The sequence below is a fragment of the Phoxinus phoxinus genome (genome assembly GCF_949152265.1).
Source record: "Phoxinus phoxinus genome assembly, chromosome: 12".
Classification (NCBI taxonomy): Eukaryota; Metazoa; Chordata; class Actinopteri; order Cypriniformes; family Leuciscidae; genus Phoxinus; species Phoxinus phoxinus.
In genome coordinates this window covers 16,060,593-16,082,766 of record NC_136887.1, presented here as the reverse complement: position 1 = coordinate 16,082,766, position 22,174 = coordinate 16,060,593, and the positions used below count along the sequence as shown (strand labels likewise).

Genomic DNA, 22,174 nt, shown 5'->3' with positions numbered 1-22,174 from the left:
TGTCTAACAGTCCTGTCTAATCCGTTATTAGGTAGTAGAACTGTTATACATAGAAAGACAGTAAATAAAAAGGTATTAGCGTATGCCGTGTGGTTGACGTCCAGTGTTTCTAGCTGAGCAGAAATACATCATGTTTGGCTTGGTCCCCTCAAAGTTGCATTGGATTTACTCCTTAGCGTAAAGGTTAAAAAGGCCCATCTATCAGGGTTTTCCATGTTTGTAGAGTTAGATTGTGGAGTAAATCTATAGGCTATAATCTGTGCATGAACACATTTAAAATGGCAGGTGCTGGTGTTTCGAGTGCGTCTGGCCAATCAGCGTACACGAACGTCACGGATAGTTCCTATAGTGCTGGTTTAGACCTTACTCTGATGTAGGAGCTAAATTAGTTCCTCCAAAAGGAGTTCCTAGAACTAAAATCATTCCTAGTTCCTCCGGTGCGAACACACCAAAATCCGGGTACTTCCGCCAATAGTTCTAGGAACTATGAAAAGGTTCCACCGGTGCGAAAGCCCCTAATGTCATTTCATTGAAGGCTTAACAGTTTACCGTTGATTTTCAGCGGACGGGCTGACCTCTTGGCGCGGAGGGGGAACGGGTAAAGAGCGACTCCAAAACACACGTGGAGTGCCTGGTAAAGTGCCACTGTAGATTTCATTAGAGACCATCTCTAGCCCTGAGCAGGGAGGACTTGGAGGTGAACCAGGTGTGTTGGTGAAGGGAGAGCACTGATAACTAGAGGGGGAGTCGGGTGGAGTGCAGAGGGGTGGGGTGCTGAGACGCTCCTGGTCCGACATTTTCCTGAATGTGGATGGGGGAATTCCTCGATTTAACCTAGGGGGCACTGGAGGTAACAGTCCACCAGTCTCTGGGGTTGGCGTGGTATTACCCAAACCTGGTTCACAATGGACGTTTTTTGATACAGTAAATGTTTCAACAGTGTCTGTACTGGACTCAGTAGAGGACGAATCTTCTGCAACTATTACAAGCAGGTCCTGAGATGACTTTCGGCGAGGTTCCGCTTCATGTTGTGTTGGTAAAGAAAATTTCTCTGCTCTTAGTTTGTGGAAGACAGTTCTTGGTTTTGGTACCGGCTTTACAACACTGGTGCTACGCTCGGAGAATGAGCGCTTCACTTGTGCACAAAGATTCGGGGCAGAGCTGTTACGTAAGGTTTCTAAAGAGGTGCCAGGATGTCTTGAAGGAGAAAGAGGCTCCACATTGACAGGGGTCACCTCGTGAATAGCGGACTCTGAATTACAGCGATCTAGCAAGGACTCTTTCCTTTGATGTTGACAGATCAGCTGAATGTGCTCGACCAGTTTGAGGATACGCTTCCTGTGGCCGGTGGCAGTGACTCCCACCCTGTTCAGAGCGACATTGTCCACGTGACAGAAGTCTCGGGCGAGGAGAAAGCCTGCCTGACGGAAGTGGTCCAGATACCTCTCGAGGTGGATGGAAGCCAACAGGTCCTCTGCATCTGAGCATGGACCGATTGTTGCCATAGTGTGCATGGGTGCTCTTTAGGCTGCATGCAAAACAGCAGCAATTCCAGCCAAGAGCAGCAGACGACACCAGTCCTTCATCTGAGAAAACAGGTTAATGGTTAATGGGAGGTAGATCAAATTCTTGGTGGATTAAAGAGGTCTTTTTCTGCGTAGTAAATTATAGGAGTGTAACGACACCCTCATGTCACGATTCGATTCACATCACAATACTGAACTCACAATATGATATTATTGCGATACTCCAAGACATATGGTAAAAGGTTAACAAAAAATGTACTGTTGATTGAAACGGTAAATTTTGTTTTACATTGGGGGTGGGAATGAATAGGCTTGGACTAGGTGCTGGTAACCCAAAGCACAGGACAATAATGACACCAGAATAAAAATATTCATGATTCTGAAGCTGAAAACACAGAATTATTTTAGACGAATATGCTTGCACTCTTTCACTGGCTAGATATATTTAAAATAATGTAGGCCACTTTTTACTGGTAACATAAGATATTTGGTATTATCAGGACCCGCAAAAATTCCCCCGCTGCATTATTATACAGTATAGGCTAGTAGTTTAATGTAGTACTGTACTGACACTAAAATTATTAAAATAAAATAATTATTATCATTATTATTATAGAAGCATTGTGCCTAAATGTAAAGACAACCGGCAAGTTATATCTTAAAAAACTAAATGTGTAATGTCCACCTCTAAATTTGATGAACAAAAGACATGGCTGATAGTTGCAGGGAGGTTAATGGTCTTTTATGACAAAAAGCATTTTTCAGCGGGCTGAGACTGAATCACCCAGACATTTCCATGACCCCGCTTATAGACGCTTAAAACCACTGCATTGGAACAAAAAAAGTCAGTGACTGAATAAAAACAAATCTTTGTACCATGATTTGAAACTAAGCATTCAGTCGAAACACATGGGAATATTGCAGAATTGCACATCATGATAAGCTGTAACTGAGAGCATATGCAAGGAATGACAATAAAGTCATATTTCTTTGGACTATTTTTAGAAGCCTCCATTCATTGAAGGAAAGCCGTTGAAAATTGTGGGAACTAGCATCAGTCGAGAAAACAGACTCCACCAGGGTGGGCCTGGGAGAAAATCCACATGGGTGGGGCATAGCTTGTTCGGCAGGCATGGCATAACTTCGGGAGTGAGACGGAGAGAACGCTTTCTGTAAACATTTCTGACTGTGTGTCCTATGGAGAGATAGCACTTGAGAACAGTGGCTGAGGAATCTCAAGGCTACGAGTGCCATACGGCCAAACCCAGGGACAGAGAGCTGCTACATTTCGTGACCTTGAAAAAGGGGCGGAGCCTGATGAGTGGGTGTGATGATTGGATAAACTGTCATCACAGGGTGTACAAATCCACAAAGGATTCGCACTGTTCTCTCTCAAGGACATCTCAATAGGAGGTACTTTTGAGCATGTACAAATCAAGCAGAGATGAATAAATCAATCACTCCACCGAAATTATAAAACGCAATAAAAGTCAGAAACGTGTTAAAAAGCCTTGATAATGTCATCAGGGTCTGTTTCACTCAACAACTGAGTCCGAGTAGAAAAGCAGACGTTAGAAGGTTGTTAAAAAAGGTTGATGAGTCATATCCTCGTCTTCCTTTGTCTGGACTCTGGATGCTAACCTTTGGCTCAGGCACTCTGATTCACCGGATCCCACGGTGAGGGGGGAGGCAGGAAGCTTGTGAGGAGGACTGATAAAGTGTGACCTGAGGAAAGGAGAGAAATGGGTCTGGGTGTTTTCTTTTTTCCTCTAGCAGCGATGCAGAAAAACTCCCTTCAGCAAGACTGTCATCATAAAGCCAACCAGTGACAAAACCTCTGCAATTAATTCAGCCCAAATCCCTTAATCTACAGACTCCACTCAAATTTGTTCTATAGATCATTTCAGTCCTAACTGGGTTTTTTTACATTTATACTTAAAGTTTGTAACCAGCAGTGATGTTATTGTAATATTTGCCTATTGAGTTGCATCTATTTGCATACTGAATTATGATGATTCTTGTGTGGAGCCAAAAAAAGACGTATTGTTGAGTGTCATGAAAGTCGCTGTCATGCGGCATTTTATTTACAGTACAATACCATTCAAAAGTGATCGTTAAGATTTATTTGAATCAGCAATAATGCATTCAATTGATCAACAGTTAGACTCGACATTTGTAACGTTACAAAAGTGTTCCTGAAAAAAATTTATATCACTGTTTTTCCACAAAAAAATTAAGCAACCGTTTTCAACATTGATAATAAGAAATGTTTCTTGAGCATCAAATCATCATATTAGAAGGATTTCTGAAGGATCATGTGACACTAAAGACTAGATTAATGATGCTGAAGATTTAGCTTTGCCATCACAGGAATAAATTACATTTTGAAATATATTAAAATAGAAAACGGTTCATTTAAATTGTAATAATAGCCTATTTCTAATTACAGATAAAGCATTCTGGAAATTTCGCGTATCTCCCCGTAGTGATAAAATAAAATAAAATTCTGTATCAAATTTATAGGCAGGACAAGTAGTTTAAGGCTTGGTTTGTAGAGAATTACAAACATGCGCACATATATTCAAACGCACATAACTATAGAATTCATTCTTGATGCGTACGTGAGCGCCATCAGTGTTTCTCACAGGTTCGCGTTTAAAGTCTGTGTAGAGAGAACGGTGTCGTCTTAGCGGCCTCTAAATTAATAACAAATTATCCTTTCGAAGGAAGTGAATCAATCAGAACTAACTTTAGCTGGAAAATAACATTATTCAAGAACCACTATCTATAAAGCCAAAACAATCTGTTACCTTAAATTATACGTTTATCTCTGTAAAGCAGCATTGAAACAAGCGCTATATAAATAAAGATGACTTGACTTAATTAATGCAGTATTTATGATATAAATAAATGTGAGATAAGAGACTTCTTTCAAACATATTTGAAAAATATCACAGATCCCAAACTTTTGAACAGTAGCATATAGAGAACCAACTTTAAAACCAAGCTTGCACTATTTTGGCCCCTTGCAAGCAGTGGCATTTCCTTCATTTCCTTCATTTCCTTTTGGATTTGCTGCACTTAATGCAGCGCACATGGTTCAAAATTAATACCAATTGACTATAAACGCAACAAACACCTACCCATTTTACAGCAGCATTTCTCAACCCCTACACAAAATAGCTGTACTATTCACACATTCTTTTGAGTGAAATCACACAACCACATTACCACATTATATATTATGCCACATTTTTTGGGGGTTGATGTGCAGGTTCCTCGTGTTCGATTTAGCTTGCAACCGCATGTACTACAGTTGTGCGGTTAAGACAGGCACTATTTTGCAAGGGGAAATAAAGCCACGAAAGGAAAACAACAGGACACAGTGCAATGCGTAAGACAAGACAATAGATTTGTTACTCAACGGACAGCACAGAAAACCTCCATCTGTTCATTATTGGTTTAACTAGTAATATTATTGCTTAACCTAATAATATTAACGGGATAGTTCACCCAAAAATGAAAATTCAGTCATCACTTACTCACCCTCAAGTTGTTCTAAACCTGTATGAGTTTTAGGGATGTGACGGTGAGGAAATTTTCACACCGGGTAATCGGGTGTGACAACACTGGTAATACCGGTATCACTGAGGGGGTTTGGGACATTGGAGTTTTTCCCTCTTTTCCAACTCGCTTTTAAATCGCTTATGAATACCCATGCAGCGATTAGCTGCAATTTGGGTGCAAATGCTTGAATGGTAGGTTTGTTATTATTCTTAATGAAAAAAACAACAACAACAAAACAGTACAGTGGCAAACTCGCTTATTAAACATATAACTTGTATTCATGTTTGCAGCAGGTTCCCTATTAGCATTGAATTTGAATCGATTTTACATTTTTACATTTACATTTCTTTGATGACAGAAGACATTGACTTCCATTGTAGGAATAAAAAAAAAATCATATGGAAGTCAATGACCATCGACTGTCTGGTTAGGTTACCAACATTTTTTTAAATATCTTCTTTTGTGTTCAACAGAAGAAAGAAACTCATACAGTTTTGGAACAACATGAGGGTGAGTAAATGATGACAGAATTCAGACAAACATGAATGATACCTCAAAACATGCTTGTAGAATGTAGAGGAAGGGTATGCCATTAGTTTTTGATTTACGGGTACAGAGCAACCAGACTGCCATTACTTACAGACTTACAATTTTTGCATTTATCGACAATTAAATGGTCTAAAAATAATAATTCTATAGGCTTTGAAGATTCAGGAGCGGTCAAATATAATTGTTTTGACTTATGCCAGTAAGTAACCATCTCAAACAACACCCTACAGCCTTATAAGAAAGCACTGTTATGGACGCAGAGGAGTGACGCACTATAAACGGGGTGGTGTTTGTCTAATGACCGCATTCCCTCCATGCTGTGACCTGAGGATGCCGGGGGAAGGGTCGCTTGCAGACAAGATTGAGACGGTCTCGGGCAGGCCTGTTCTCGTAGATGAAGGTCTAGAGATGGTAAGGCAACCAGCAGGACACTAGAACCAACTCATTCCAGCAGCACCATATCTGTATCTTCAAATCATCCTCCACATCTTGACTGAGCCAGTAAACAAAGCAAGATGGCCACCGTCTCAAACAACAATCAACATGTATTTTGCTGGGAAAACTGTGTCCCTGCTCTGCTCTGTCCACCCTGCCCTAACTATATTTATCTTAATGGCCGATCTGGGTTTTCTCCGAACTACTGAATACACAGGATACAGCTGTCCCTCAAACAAAACCCTCCTCCTCTCTCCCACTCTAGAGGAAAGAAAGAGAACGTGCATGATACAAAGAGGAGATCATCGCAGCCATCTGACACCATAAGAAGGGTCACCGTGATCTCACGAGCATTCATATGTAATGTACGTATGGTAAAACCAAACTATGTAAATTTGCATTAACACTAAAACGTACAACATTGATATTTATTGACAAACTAAAACGTAAATTATTTGTGTATGAAAAACTTCACAGATGTACAAATATTTACGAATACTTATTTCATCTAATTCATGGAATTAAAGGGATAGTTCACCCAAAAATAAAAATTCTTTCATTAATTTACCCTCATGTCGTTCCAAACCTGTAAGACCGTCAAAGATATTGTTGATAAAATCCGATAAAAGTTCGTTCATCAGTAATTAAGTCTCCTCAGAAAATTTTGGACTAAACCGCTCAATTCATAATGGATTAGTTTCTCGATCCCTTTATGAAGTTTTTGAAGTGTCAATGGAGGGACAGAAATCTCTCAGATTTCATCAAAAATGTCTTCATTTGTGTGAAAAGATGAACGAAAGCCTGGCGGGTTTGGAACAACAGGAGGTTGAGTGATTAATGACAGAATTAAACATTTTGGGTGAACTAGGCCTATCCCTTTAATCGTTTAATAACTGTTAAAAATGTGTCTGTCATTGAATCATTCATTCAAGAGATTTTGTTTAAAGGTCTGATTCTTCCAGTAATGAAACAAGTGAAGTCTTCGAAATGAGAAGAAATTAGTGATTTTTGTAATAATTAGGCTAATATTTAAAATGATTAATAGAAAAAAGAAAAAAAATAGTGATTCTCAATTTATCCAGAATCGTGCAGCTCTAGTTTACATTAGCAATATCAAAGGCTAATTGGCCCTCGCCTGCTTTGGACTTGTCCCAAATGGCACCCAAAACACGCACAGTCTTCCTACGAGTCTGCACTCTCATGATGCAATGTTGTTTTGACTGTCGGGATGAGCACCCTTCTGAAACCTACAATGACAAATGGGACACCCAACGGTCTCGTGGACTTCACGATCATGGGGTGGCAAGATCCACAAGTAAGTGCATTTTAACAGTGCCATTTGGGACAGGGCCTTTGTCAATGATTGCGACATGCTGTGTTTTGGGTGATATGCATTTCAATGAGTTGTGCGTGTCCTGACGGAGTAGATCGGGATAAGATATTCAAGGATTAACAACTTAAAGAGAGTATTGAGAATGCAACACATTGTCGTTTGGACTGCTTTGGTACTGCGGTTTACATTTTGGCAATAAATAAATGAACGTAATCACTTGTCTGTGTTTTTTATTTATACCGGTACAGTATATTTTTTAAGAAACTGTAAGGGTTAGGTTTAGAGGTAGGAGGGGGATTAAGGGCTCAAAATATTTATTTCACAGTATTCTGTTACTAAATATGTCATGTACATGTTTTATACTATCAATAAAAGTGGTTGTGTTTAGGTTTGGGTGTAGGGTTAAGGGATCTAAAATATAATCTATAAAATGGTAGAAATTGCAATACAATTATATTTATGATTTAAAGATTTTGAAATATGTTGTTTTATACCTGTAAAAAACGTAATCATGTTTTAGTTTCGGATTTTGTCAATACATCTAGCCTATATTGTACATTTCAGCATCAATCCAAACATACAAAAGTTTATGTTTTGTGTCTGTAAAAGTTACGTAATAATATATAAACAATGAGGCCAGGCTGGTGTTCATGAAAAGAAACTGGTTTGAATGAGAACAACTAAAACCTATAAAGAACTTTCACAGAATCTACAGACTGTGTCCTTGACATGCTAAACCTAGACAAGCTCATCTGATTTTTGAAACCATCAAAATAAATGAAATTTGAACCATTTTTTACAGACATCAAAATGCTAGACCACAGCTGCTAACAGAATAAGATGGTGTTGCATGGTCACGGGGACAGCAACAAACACATTGAGTTTATGCAATAAAAGAGCCACTCATATATACGCATTTCCTGTACTCTTTCAAAATACTATTACCAAATGAAGCCAGTGATGATGCATAATGAAGGGAGTAAATAAGACTTGCGCTAGTATTCTAACGTACACACAGTCACTGTATAGAAAATGACATAAACATTACCACACACTTTTCGGTCACAACTGTTCCTTTGCATGATGATGCATTTCAGATTAAAATGTTAACATGGTATTAAAAAGGACACCAATTGGACACACACTTTATCAATACTTAGAGTGTGATACTCCATTTTTAAGAGTTAGTCATTGATGACATAATTTAAAGTTGTTGGGTGAACTAACCCTTTTAAGCTCTCTTAAGCTGGTATTTCTGCAACCTAGATTTTTCATGTCTGCAGACATTTTGGCAGGTCTCCCAAAAATAAGTAACTCAAGCAAAACATGCATTTAATTTTGAATTGCTTATGTTGTTCATGCATGTCTTCCCATTTTTATTTATACATAAGTCGTAAGTCCTACTAATACCAACGGTGATGGCAACTCATACTGTACGCCCTGTTTGGGAACAATTTAACAGCGGTGTTTCAATTCCACCCATTCGATTCATAGGAAGTTTATTTGAAAAAACAACACTCTCTCAAACCAAAATGGAATGGAACGGACTCTCCAGAACTTAACAGAAGGGGACATATTTATCTGACAGAACGAGCCCTGAATGATTGCGATCTGAACAGCAATTTTTATCAGCAGAAAATGACTATTTACATTTCAAATGTTAGTCTCCAGAGATTCAAACCACTTTGGAGATTTTGTACATCTAGGCAATGCATGCACACAGGAAGTGAATACATTCACAAATAAATCAAATAAAGCCTTGGCTAGTGTAATTCGGTCTCATGAGAGTGTTTTATTTTTTCATTATTATTATTTCGCATGATCATTCGTTGTTGTTTTTATTTTCATTAATGAAAAACATGCTCCAAGACCCATTGATTGCACTGCTTTGTGAGTTATGATGGAGCCAAACGAGAAAAACATATTTCCCTCTCATATCCTACTCAAACATCCCTGGGCTTCCAGAACGAACAATTAGTGGAAGCTGTAGAGTCAAAAGCAATTTGTGAAACGCAGGAATCAAGGAGGCTTTTTGGATGCAGTGTGCTGGGGGGTGTGTATAAATAACAGTGAAGCACTATTGTGTGACACAATACGTCATTGTTCACAACTGGTGGAGGCCGCGTAGCTGAGATGACAGAACACACTTGTGTTTTAATATGCTGCTGGACCTCTGCTCAAACACATATTCAGATCTCAGTTCCCCATTGAAACCACACTGCTGCTAGATAACCTTCGCTTTCACATTTAAATCAGATAATTTAGACTAATGTCCAACAGAAATGGAGATAACTAAGAAATATACAACTATTGTAGCAGCCATTGCATGCATACATCAAAACGCAAGCAAAAACATTCACTACAAACTTCCTCTCTCTTTTAAATTTGTTTGTTTTATGCAACTATGTTTATTTTATTTATTTATTGCATTTCTTTACAATTCAGTTTTGCCATTACATGAATAAATTACATTTTAAAATTTATTAAAATAGAATACTGTTATTTCAGTGTGTAATATTATTTCACAATATTACTGTTTTTATTCTATTTAGGATTGGGTAAACATAAGAAACTTCTTTAAAAAATCATTAAAAAATATTTTTACCAAAGCCAAACTTTTGAATGTTAGCCTATATTATATTATACAGCCTAGCAAGTTGTTTTCTGTTTTTTTAACAGAAAAAAAAGTGAATCAGATGAACTAGCCTAAATGTCTGTATTATTTCAATAACAATCATACAAAATAATAACACTGGATTAGATTACACTTGAAATGAATAATCTAGAACATTTTCCAAAGGTCACATCTCTGCTAGATTTGAATATATTTCCCATCCTCCAAGTGTCATGAAGAGCACAGAGGGAAATACAGGTCAGATTATGCAACAAGAGATTTATCATAATTAATACACTCGTCCACGTTGTGAGAACTTAATCTGCATTTGGGAATCTGCTCAGTTAGACATATGGCATATGCAGGGGTACACGAACAATTTAAAAGTACACACTTGTTGCTACTTTAAAAGTAATAATTTCCCCTAAAAAGTAGGGGGTACACGTAGAGTTTCTCCACATCAGGCATTTGCACTTGCTGAATGAACATGTTTTCTGTAGAGTGCGGAGGCCTTCAAAATGGCATGTTATTCTTGCAAATTCCCTGGAGACTCCCACTGTCCCACAGTTGTTGTGTCTGTAAGGAACTGGCAAATTACCTCTGAGTGTTTCTAATTCAGTTTAAACTAAACTGTGCCATTCAGCGAGTATAAAGCCTCTGGGTATCGGATTCCTCCGTGAGCAACACCCTACAGAGCGAATCTTTCGTTACACTGCATGACTGCACTACACGAGGATTGAATGCACTGCTGATCCTGACATGAGAATCAATGGAATTCCATCTGAACAGTCAACACTCTGCTGTGTAACGTTAATAGTTAAACTCGCGACCTTAACTAAAAAATAACCTTTACTTTACAGTCCACCTTCTTCTTTACAAGGTCTTGGATGATTTCAGACCACAAAGAGATCTGTACTATGAAAACGAGTTGTAAATAAAGTTGTATAATAAACGTGTGTATTAACGTTACATGTTAGAAGTACTTACTGTACACACTGTGCAGCCTTCAGATTTGAATAAAACTGCCTGCTATCTGACAGCTTGTTAGATGTTGTCAAATATAAGTTTGAATGTAAAAAGATTGCCTTACCTTAATTAGATGGCGTTACATATTCCGCGACATCGCGTTGTGTTGATGCGGAGCGTTTTAAACTCCAGTAATGTGAGAAGTGCTGGAGAAAGTTTGAGTGCTGAGCTGCTGATAGTTGTGTTTGTTATGCCGGAGACTCAGTGCACGCACAGCGGCGCTGCTGCTGAGAACTGACTAGTCTGAGCTCTTAAAGGGACAGCGACGCCGAATCGCCGATTGATTATCTTCGTTCACTTATAGCGCTGGCCAGGCCACAAACACGTAATTAGGCCCATCCATCACAGTTTAAAAAATACACAATTAACCACGTAAAGAATGGTTAAGTTGTTCTTCCATATACAATAAAGAATTAGCCTACGCGTTAATGGAGAAATTATGTGTAAACAGCCTACAGCTATAAAACATTTTCCATTTTCCCTCAGGAATTTCCTGTGTCTTTTTTAGAATGGCGGTTTATGATTTACGAGTAAAATAAGGTTTGTGGTTAGCATTAGCCTAACAGTTACCTACGCGAAGAGACTTTCACGTGTTGTTCTACAATATAAACTACACACAGGAATCAATCAAACGTTTAACCAGTTGCAAAGACTACAACTAGCTGCTAACGTTACCACAAGAACGGACGAATCGTCAACGATTGTAGTCCTTTAAGGCTAATTATTATTAACATTAGCTGTTTGACCTAGCCTACAAATTAACACAACTAATGACAGTAAGCTAAACTCGGCAACATTAAATGGTGAGTGTATGGTAACTATTTTGACCTGGGAACTTAATTTTCACACTCTTGGTACATTATTTAACTAAGTTAGGTTTATTTAATTTGACAAAATCGATTTGGTCTTCTTTTTTTTTGTTATAATTTAACAAATGTTATTATTTGCATGTGTGTAATTTTCTTTGATTGAATAGTCATTTTAAACCTTTTTAGAATAAAATGTCCTCATTTGTCTTTTTAACATCATAGCTATCATTTTTGTGTATCATATCATAATGCGTTTTTAAATAATATTTTAACACTTCTTAATGCAAATCCTAAAGTTAAAATCGTTAACTGTCATATATTAGTGACGTCATGGAAAGTTCACAATAGGGTGCTTTTAGGTTTAAAATGAAAATAATCTGAAGAGAGGCATGATCTGTGCAGCAAAAGCAATAGGACTTTTGTTGTGAGAAAGCCGGAGGGTTCACTTATGAAGTTTCCTTTTCTCCCCTACAGCCCAATCTGATTGATGTAGGCAGGAACTGTTTCAAATGGGAAGCAGGAAGTGTCTGAGACAATAGAGGTTTTGAGGAGTGGTCCCCAGCTGTACATTTATGGATGAAGAAAAAGGATACCGTTTTGAATAAAATTTCCTCATTGCCAAGAAAAAAAAATAGGAAAGCATTTCTACTCAAATATAACAAATATTTAAAGCGGAGATGTATCAAAGTGAGTGGCTAAATGGTCATGTATAAAAATACTAAATAGAATTTCCTTAACTTGTTAGATACAAACTCTGTTTATACAAATAAATAATTCCAAAAAAAACTAGTTTTAGAAATACAAACTTTTTATTCTTAAGACAATACATTGAAAAAATGCCATGGAGTCAAAAGCACACAGAGATTCAAATAAACATAACTGATTTTTGCAGCCCTTGAGGTCTCTTCAAGGCAGATTTTTGTCACTTTAAGGAACGTTTAAGGAAGTCCTTGCTATCTGCAACCTCACACAGGAAATCTCACCACAGAAAAAAAAAATGTTAAAGTTATATAACTGCTTGACAGAATGAGGTGTGCTCCATACACTCTTTAAAAAATAAAGGTTCCAAAAGGGGGTTTTCGCAGTGATGCTATAGATGAGTAATTTTGGGTTCCCCAAAGAACCTTCCTTCCAGTGACCAGTTCTTAAAAGAACCAGTTTGAATCATAAACTGTAAAAAAAAAAAAAAAAAAAAAAAAAGTTTGAACTAAGAACATTTCAGTAATCTAAAGAACATTTTACATTATAGTGAACCATTTATTGAATAGAAACGTTTCATGGATGTTAAAGGTTCTTCAAAAAACCACAGATGCCAATAAAGAACCTTTATTTTTGTAAGTAGTGAATAAGTAGGCTAATAAAATTACATTCATATTGTGAGCTGAAACTTAGAGTAATAAAAAAGCTTCACTTCTGGAGTATGTATTGATACTGTGTAAGACGTTTTATACTGAATGAGTTCATCATAGACTATAAAAAGTATTAAACATGTCTAATACAACCAGACCCTTCTTCAGTGTGTGGACATAGAATGGAGGTCTTTAAATCTCTGCAAAAACACTATATTGTTATGAGTGTATGATTTATAGAATAAATGTAAGGGAACCATCCTCATCTGAGAATGAGACACACTCACTTTCACATGCACACAGAACACGAGGAGAGTCGCTGGGAGTTATCTTAGGTCTCATCATCATCACTGTGGTGCTGGGCCTTCTCCTCATTCACACAGCTCTCGTCGATGTTCTCCAGTGAGTCTGCTCTCTGCACCGTCAGGTCAGCTACACTGATGCAGGGCAGCGTGTTCTGCTCCGGGTACCTCCACGGCTTCAGATTCGGGTCGTGTTTCCGCTTCCACTCTGGGTACTTTAAGCAGGCTTTGTAAATCTTTTTCATGGCCTGTGAGAAGAAGAAGAAAAGAAGTTGAATAATCTGGACCATGCATTTGATGTGCTTCTTTTATTTTTAAACCTAACATTCTGTGGCTATTACAGAAAAGCTTGTATGATCTGCACATTTCTAACCACCAGATGGCAGCAAAGGAAAACTGATTTTTTTATTGCCAACATGAGCTTGACTGTTGAGTGATGCAAACATTAATCAGCACCGTAACTTGACCTGAAAGGAATACGTTTGTTTTTCAAATATATTCAAATTAAAAACTGTTTGTTTTAATTGTTATAATATGAATATAATTTAATTGTAGAAATATTTCACTGTTTTTTTTTTATATAAATATAAATTTTATATAAATGCTCAGTCTTGGTGACCATGAGACTTCTTTCAAAAATATTAAAAAGACCACAAATGTTTGAACAGTAGTGTACATATGTAACTGAAATGTGCAAAAAAAAATTGCCATACACTATCGACCAATATTGCAGTGATATTACACAATATTATTGTATAAGAGCACAACATTTTTAAAAAAAAAACAGCCCCAAAGTTTATGTAGCTATCATTCTTTAAAAAAAAAAAATTTAGAATCTCAGAATGCTGAACTGTTATTTTATTTACACATATTATGTAAATAATTGATCAAAGAAATATGTAAAAAATATATATTATCTTTCGATGGACTTAGCTCTTACCTTTGGTGCCACAAACTGTGAGACTCTGTTCACTACCCACTTGGGTAAAGATCCTGAAAATAAATCAAGATAAAGTTTTAAAACAATATATTCTTCTGTAAAAAAAAAAATAATAATAATATGCAAATACCACCATTAATGTAATAAAAATGTATGCACCCCTGAATGCTTTTTTTGTATCCTAAATGCACAGCAGCACTTCTAGGGAAATAAAATAAAATGAAAGTTTGGGGGTGTTTTATACCCGGATGTCATAAACCCATTTCATGGACATTGTATATACTGTAATTTTGCCTCTCTGTCCCTGAAGTCTACTGTACAACTTCAATAAACTGAATCTAAGTGTCTGTCCCACAGGTCACAAACAGCTGGTGCATCACAGCAACGGAAGACATTAATAATCAAAGCCATCGCTCAGAGCAGCATGGAAAAGATGACATCAGCAAATTCATATAATATGTGTAAAGTAGGAGTTTCAAAGGCTTCCTGGCTCCCCACTCTGTACAGCACAAGAGCATACTTGAACGGAGAAGAAAAAAAATGGATATGGCTAGAACTATAAGACATTACATAAAATGAAATACAATTTCAATCTAAACACATGCATTTTTGCACCATGATGAAGCTGCACCGCTCTTTAAAATATGACGTTCTTGTATATGGCAACAACTCTACAGGCCTCAAACTGTAAACAGTGTAAGTGTCAAGTAAACACTCATGTTCATGGTGTACTTTTCCACCAAAAGGAGCGATCTGACACTGTGATTCCAGCGTAAAAGTGAAACCTTTATTTATTTATTTATTTTTCCCCGTAAATGATACTGAGAAATGTTCACCTCGTGGATCCACCTGCGTCAAGTAATAAAGAGTACAGCAGTTTGCTCCATTGGATTGGATCAAGTACCCAGTGAGTAACGACACAGCTCTGACATAATCCTTCTTTGGTGGATATTCCTGAAAAAATAGCAACAATGAGAATTTAGTTTCATGGGAATAACTGAATGTTTAAATTTGTCAGAATGGATAAAATATACAAACAGTCTGACCATTATTTGACCTAAACAGCTGAGGTATTAAGTGGAGTCTGTCGTTATTGCAAAATAAACTCTAAAGTGAAGCTTATTATATGGCTACCCACAAAATTAATAAATAGCCAACGTAGCACACACGTAAAAATTAATAAGAGAGTCCACATAACAAATAACGAAAATGGCACAGATACAATAAAAAAATGTTGGAGAATGATTTTTTTTTTCAACTGATGAACCATAAAAACAATGACAGCCAATCAGAATCCACCAAAGAGCTCAAGCATTTAAAGCGGCAGACAACAAAACTGCGCCTAGAATAAACAGAACAATATCACCCGCTGTTGATATTGACGCTAGTTATCATTATTATAGTTATAGTTATCTTTATAGTTCTGTTTATCATTAGTACACGCTGAAGTTATCTCGTTATGTCTGCTTTAAATGCTCGAGCTCTTTAATGCAGGATGGATTCTGATTGGCTGTCAATGATTGTATTATCCATCAGCTGGAAAAATCATTGTGAAAGTGATTCCAACGATATTGTTCCTCTGTGCTGTAATCGTTGTGGTGTGGACTCTGCTATTCCTTATAGAACTATATCGTTATAGTTACCGTCATTTGTGTAAACGGCCTTTTCTCTGTATAAACATTTACATAGTCTAATCAGCAAGTAGTGTTCTGTTCGGATTTTAAAAGTTGTGTAGTGTATTCCAGCCTTTGGAAAAAAAATTGGCACAATGTATAAAACAATCAAGCAATTGATTGTTTACCAGCAATATGACAAAAAAAAAAAAAAAAGATAACTAAGACATAAGATAGCACCAGAATATGTTTGCATGAAACACTGGTTTCAGTTATCCGGATGAAAGGATACACAGCATGGCCATGGTCGACCAATCAGAATGAAGAGAGCTGTATAAGTAACCGATTTATTTCTGATTTAAAGGGGACCTATTATGCCCCTTGTTACAAGATGTAATATAAGTGTCCCCAGAATGTGTCTATGAAGTTTTAGCTCAAAAAACCCCACACCATGTTATTATACCATGTTGTAAATGCCCATTTTTGAGTGGAAGGAAAACCATGCAGTTTTCGTGCATGTATCTTTAAAGTCCCTGTGACCCGGAAGTTACAAACGACTTTTCTCCAGTGTTGTGACGTATTTCCAAGTGAAACAGAATATTGAATATTGAATATTGAATAGAGGGCAGGGTTTTACTTTAGCGCTCCTCCTCTCCATCTCTCGCTCATAGCAGACTAACGGTTTGAGGGGAGTTGCCACGCCCTCGCGCCACAGCACATGACCCGAAGAGAAGAGAAGTCGTTTCGAGGGGGAGGGAAGGGTAAAGTATTTGATTAAAGATTATAAGTGTACATACATTTTTTTCAAATTAATGAAGTGCACAGATAAATCATTTATAATAAACACTCCAATATTACATATAAAAATCCGAATTGTAAAATTTAATTTCATGGCGACTTTAAATGCAAATGAGCTGCTGCTCCCCACCCGCTGTCCAAAAGAGGGCGGAGCCTGTACAGCTTGTGCCTCGGATACTCTGTCAAAAAGAGTTTGGTTTTGATTATCATCTCTATAGCGGTATTGCTTACGTGACATTGCAGTTCTTCGTCATCGTGAACGTTTTTTTCATGTATTTAAAGTTTTAAAGTCATATGAGTGTGAACTTCTGATATATGGTTTTCTGAGCGTACACATCCGAAGCACGCGCACAGAGAGCTGGATGTCAGACGGCGCATCACATGAGTATTAAACAAAGTTCTCTTACACGTCTTATTGCGCTTAAACTTTAAACGGCTCATTCTGGGACAGTGCTTATGATTTATGGAGATTAAAAAAGGAGTGGGGGGATTTTTATCATTATAGGTGGGGTTGTTGTGTACACATTGCCAACACACATTTATGTTCAAACACTAAGTAAAGTTAATTTTGCATAATAGGTCCCCTTAAAAAGGAAGAAATCAACATCTTGAGTAAGATTTTAAATAGAGAAGATAAGGGAAGAAGACACAAGCCTGTTGATGCTAGACATGTAGTTATTCATTACAACATGGGGATTCGGTCACCCGACAGCGTGACTGATACCTCTGTCAGACTGTGGTCACTGATCTGGCCTCTTCTGTTTCAAGCGACTCAAGACCTGGAAAGCTGACCTACATACCAACTGACATACTGTGCTGGACTATATTTGTTGGTTGTGCCAAAATTTTTAATAAAATCAGTGCTCCTACAGACCGAACAATCCAGACCAAACACAGACATACCGGGTGTTTGACGGAGTAGTTGATTATCAGATAGTCATTGCCAAGAGGAAGCCATGACCGCATGGTGACAAAGTCTCTGTTCTTCAATGGACTTGGACATTTCCCTGTAAATAAACAAGGGCATGATTTAAAGGCCTGTTAAACCATGAAAATGACAAGAAGGTAAACTTGAACCAATGCATAATAATTTCATATGGTATACAATAAGTCTAAGACTTGTAGTATAAGATGTTGTTTTCAAGATGTAAGATGTTCTCAAAAGAAAACTTAAAACATCATTTTCTTGTTTTCTTAAAAAGGTACGCAAGCTGTCACTGGGGCTGTACCCTTTGTAAAAGGTACACTTTTGTACCTTTTAGGCACGAATATGTACCTTTTAGGTGCAAAAATGTACCTTTTCGGTGCAAAAATGTACCTTTTCGGGACGAATATGCACCTTTTTGGTACAAAAGTGCACCTTTTAAGAAGGGTACAGCCCCAGTGACAGCTTGCGTACCCTTTTTTCTGAGAGTGTATGAAGTATGTCTTTTAATACTCTTTCATCACTATTTTGCAATTGATTCCTCTTATATTATTGCTTTAAATTATTCTTATCCATGTGTCTTTATAAATTATTGCTGATATTCATGCACAGTATATCAAAGAGCACTACATTAGAATTATTCAATGATAAAAAAAACAATTAATTTATCATTGAAGTTATTTATCATTAAATGTACTGCAAACACCCACAACGTTTTACTCATAAGCACAAATATTGGCTTAATAATAAAAGTGTACTGGTGCTCGGTTCTAACACAGAGACAAAGGAGTGACTCACAGGAATAATATCCTACGTCTGCATTGACTGTCAGTCTTCCAATATCGAAAGTGTCGATCATGTTGGAGTCCCATTTTTTCCGGTAGCTTGTGTCGTGCAAGACGTCGTAGAGAGTCTCAGCGGTCACGTCCTTGCACACGATTCTCATCTAAGAGGAAAAACAGACATAGTCTCATTGACTCTTTCAAATCTTAAGAACTTTTCCATTGCAGTTGAATACAAAGTTCACAAAGTGTGTTCAGCGTTGAAAAATCTCCTGTAGTTTTCCCTCTGGTGCTGCCGTGATAAAGTGCTGACAGATTTTGAATGCATTCTGTTACCGGGCGGATGAAAAATGAAAGCATTTCACTGTGCTGACAAAGGCCAGCTACCATTTATACATCGATCTATTCATTCCCTTATCTTTAAAAGCCCTGCTTTCTGGGTGACTCAGCCATGTCAGGTCACAAAGAGTAAAAGTTGACACAGCAAACAGTGAGTATAAAAGGATCTTCAGTAGAGTGAGAGATACAGTGGAGCTTTAAATTTAAACATGTCGGCCTGCTTTTGCAATTCAAGCTTACGTAGCTTGTGTCGATTGAAACCTGCGTTTTTTTTCCAGGTATACTGTATAGCTAGAAGCTACCTTATCCTTTAACTCTGCCTGGGTTGGGAGGAGGGTCAGGTAAGCATGAATACATCAAATGCAATGTGATCAGATATTGTATGACTCCGCGACGCAAGTAACCGTGTAACTCAATCAACTCTTCCCTGGCATCATTTAATAATTTATGGCCAACCCCCTACAACCCCAGCTTGATCAGTCCCTCCTCATTGCCATTGGGTTCCTTGGAACAAGTTTTATTTAGTCTCTATGAATGGAATGTCGTCAAAGCCTACAAAGCTCAATTATTCATGAAAAGAACGCATCAGTGCCCCGGAGAGCTGCGTGAATTATTGAAGAAGGTCTGTCATCTTCTTTCATTTTTGCAGCCGTAACGGGTCTAAATAATTCGAACAACACCTGCCTGAAACGTTGCTGAAACAGCCCTCATGCATATAGGTCCTCACATCGGGACAGCTTTTAGCCATTGTCAGAGAGGTCAACAGAAGTGCTTTTACACACACACACACACACACACACACAAACACAGAAAAAAAGCCAAACTCTGGTAAGACAGCAGGAGGGGCTCAGGTTTCCTCATCTGAGCCTTCTGTTACCACAGTTTTCCGCTCTTAATTTTTCAGCACATCTCATGGGTGCAGTGTGTTCCTGAGAGACCTGTCTTTCATCTCAGAGACTGTGGATCATGAAGCAGTCAGGCCTGGCCTGCTTCACTGTACGCTGAGTTTCCCCTGGGCAAATGGCCCATAACCATATCTCTGTTTGTTTCTCTAAGATTTTCTCTGAAAAGGTTCTGGAGTCTGTGAGGAAAGCTACTGTTCAGGAGCTTATAAGATATACTGTAGTTTATACACAATGTCTGCCTTTTTGTTGCACTGCACACATTGATATACTGCTGTTCCACAAGCAATGTATATTTAAGTCTTTGGTTCACATGCTACTTTTTGTATACCCCCCTCTTTCACATACTTTTGACAAAACTTACTTGATTTCATGCACCATACTGGTTGAGGCTGAAGCAGATGTAAAACCAGCTCATTTACAGCAACAGCAAAAAAAATAATAGTAATACACTTATCATTAAAAAGATTGGGGACGGTAAGACATTTTTTAAAGATTATTTTGCTCACTATGGCTGCATTTACTTGTTCAAATACAGTAAAAACAGCAATATTGTGAAATAATCTATTTCATATTGTAATATATTTTTAAATATCATTTATTCCTGTGATGGCTAAGCTGAATTTTCAGAATCATTACTCCAGTCTTCAGTGTCACGTGATCCTCTAGAAATCATTATTTTATGCTGATTTGATTCTCAAGAAACATTTCTCATTATTATCAGAGTTGAACCAGATGAATAATAACTGAATAATAGTTGGAGGAGAATATCTGAACCACAGATCCTGTTAGAATTCAATGGCAAACATATGCAATTTGTGTAACAAAGTAGGTAGGCCTACTGGTATTTAATAAATAATTAGACCCACTAGTGACTAATTGAGCAGATAGGCTACTAGTCACTATTGTATTGGATTACTAGTATCCTATTAAAAAAAAAAAAAAGTAAAAGTAGCATATATTTATAAAGAATAGGCTACATGTTAAAACAGCTTGCCATCGCCTAGCTACCATACACTGCATTCAAGGTTTTGTTTACTAAGCAAAAACGAATTTCATATTCAATTTGTTCATATACAGACAATGACTATTCAAAGTCATTGATGATGTTGCCTAATACCGCAAAATATACTACAGTTGGTCGCATTTTAGACGCGGATTCCACTGTGGACTGAAAGCAGTGTAAACAAACTAGTATCCGCATTGCAACGCACTTGCCTTGAGTTTCTGCACAGTTTTGCACTCCTCGTCTCTACACCACACCGTCACTACTCCTTTGTTAAAACGGGCGACCCAGCCATCCTGACTTTCACATTGTTCTCGGAAAGATAAGAAATCGGTGTCGTCCGGTATCTGAACTGGCATCTTGCCTCCCGGTGCTGTGGATCAGTGTCTGCAGGGCTAAATGCTCCTCTCATAAATGCCACTAATCCGCTCGTTTGTGTTGTCTACACCACTTATCGTCGTTTTCCACTTAGTTTTAGTCTAAAAAGCCGTTTTCTAGTTTAGTTTAGTCTAACTGCTGCGCATAAGGTTACTATGTAGTGTTGTATCTAATGTATGATGGAGCAGGTGGATTTGAGCATCCTCTTCAGTCCTGCATCAGCCCCATACTGGAGAGACGCATTATATAAGTAAGGCATCACGTTACTGACATGTCGTTTTTCAGGTGGAACAGTCTGCAAGAGCTCATTTAGTCAGACTGGCTGATGATCTACGGATCAGGTGTCATGTTTGTCAATTCAAAGGATGTCTTTTCCGTGCCTGTTTTGTTTAACCTGTGCAGGTGTGTAGCCTGAATCCAGCGTCTACTGTTTCGTACTCTATCACCTTTTCTCAGCCTTACTCCTTTTTTAGCATATTGTCCAGGCGAAAAGTAAAAGTATGCTTTTTTTTTACAGATTAGTACTTAAGGATTTGAACAAACATCTCCCATCAGATCTAGAAGCACTATTTTTGTGTAATTTTAAAAGCAGATTTCTTTCAAAGCCCGTAAAATGCGTAGCCAGAACATTCAGGGAACCAGCAACCAAAAAATATTAATCCTTATAAGAAATATAGGCCTTTAAATGTCAGATGAACTGTAAAAGTCTACCTTAAACTTCCATTTGTCATAAAACAAAATTAATGTTGTTTTGTTTGGATGTTAAGGGAATGTTAATAAAATAAGGATATATTTGGATTTCAGGTTTGGCAATTACCTTCATAAACTCTGGTGCCCAGTTTAATAATAAAATGGGCTTTTGTGTGCACTGAAATGAGGTATTGGGTGGTTTATCTAAACTTGAGTGGTTGAGTCATCCATATGAAGCATTGCCCATCCTCAATTAAGCAGTCTGCTATTGTCAGTCACATCATGGGAAAG

The 22,174-nt window shown here is 37.6% G+C and overlaps 2 protein-coding genes across 9 annotated transcripts in view; both read right to left on the bottom strand.

The window, feature by feature from the left end:
* Positions 1-11,848, bottom strand: part of arap3 (ArfGAP with RhoGAP domain, ankyrin repeat and PH domain 3) — a 32,428-nt gene extending 20,580 nt beyond the window's left edge. For 4 of the 6 annotated variants that reach the window (XM_079629983.1, XM_079629980.1, XM_079629982.1 and 1 more), the window contains exons 1-2: positions 11,115-11,848; positions 550-1,586 (exon numbers count right to left, since the gene is read on the bottom strand). In XM_079629983.1, the coding sequence (XP_079486109.1) occupies positions 550-1,514 (965 nt within the window). In that variant the 5' untranslated portion in view covers positions 1,515-1,586; positions 11,115-11,848. Of the gene's footprint in view, positions 1-549; positions 1,587-3,167; positions 3,252-11,114 lie in introns of all 6 variants that reach the window. The other 2 variants (XM_079629981.1, XM_079629985.1) reach the window with 1 other exon arrangement.
* Positions 11,849-12,653: 805 nt separating this feature from the next.
* On the bottom strand, positions 12,654-21,553 carry stard15 (StAR-related lipid transfer (START) domain containing 15). 3 transcript variants are annotated; one of them, XM_079631007.1, is made up of 7 exons: positions 21,028-21,551; positions 18,585-18,732; positions 17,765-17,868; positions 15,287-15,404; positions 14,451-14,503; positions 13,496-13,758; positions 12,654-13,030 (listed from the first exon to the last, which is right to left on the bottom strand). In XM_079631007.1, the coding sequence occupies exons 1-6, from the start codon at positions 21,172-21,174 to the stop codon at positions 13,540-13,542; spliced, it is 789 nt and encodes a 262-aa protein (XP_079487133.1). In that variant the 5' UTR covers positions 21,175-21,551; the 3' UTR covers positions 12,654-13,030; positions 13,496-13,539. The 3 variants fall into 3 exon arrangements, with proteins under 3 accessions (XP_079487133.1, XP_079487134.1, XP_079487132.1); XM_079631008.1 differs by having other exon boundaries at positions 12,655-12,837; XM_079631006.1 differs by lacking the exon at positions 12,654-13,030 and having other exon boundaries at positions 13,171-13,758; positions 21,028-21,553.
* Between the last annotated feature and the right edge of the window lie 621 nt (positions 21,554-22,174).

Bases quoted from the DNA above. Each gene is read 5' to 3' on its own strand.
- stard15 (XM_079631006.1), bottom strand. From the start codon at position 21,174: ATGCCAGTTCAGATACCGGACGACACCGATTTCTTATCTTTCCGAGAA. The intron at 15,405-17,764 runs GTATGTCTGTGT...CTATTTTTTCAG, and splicing joins ACTACTCCGTCAAACACCCG to GAATATCCACCAAAGAAGGA. The intron at 14,504-15,286 runs GTGAACATTTCT...ATTTATTTTCAG, and splicing joins GACGCAGGTGGATCCACGAG to GATCTTTACCCAAGTGGGTA.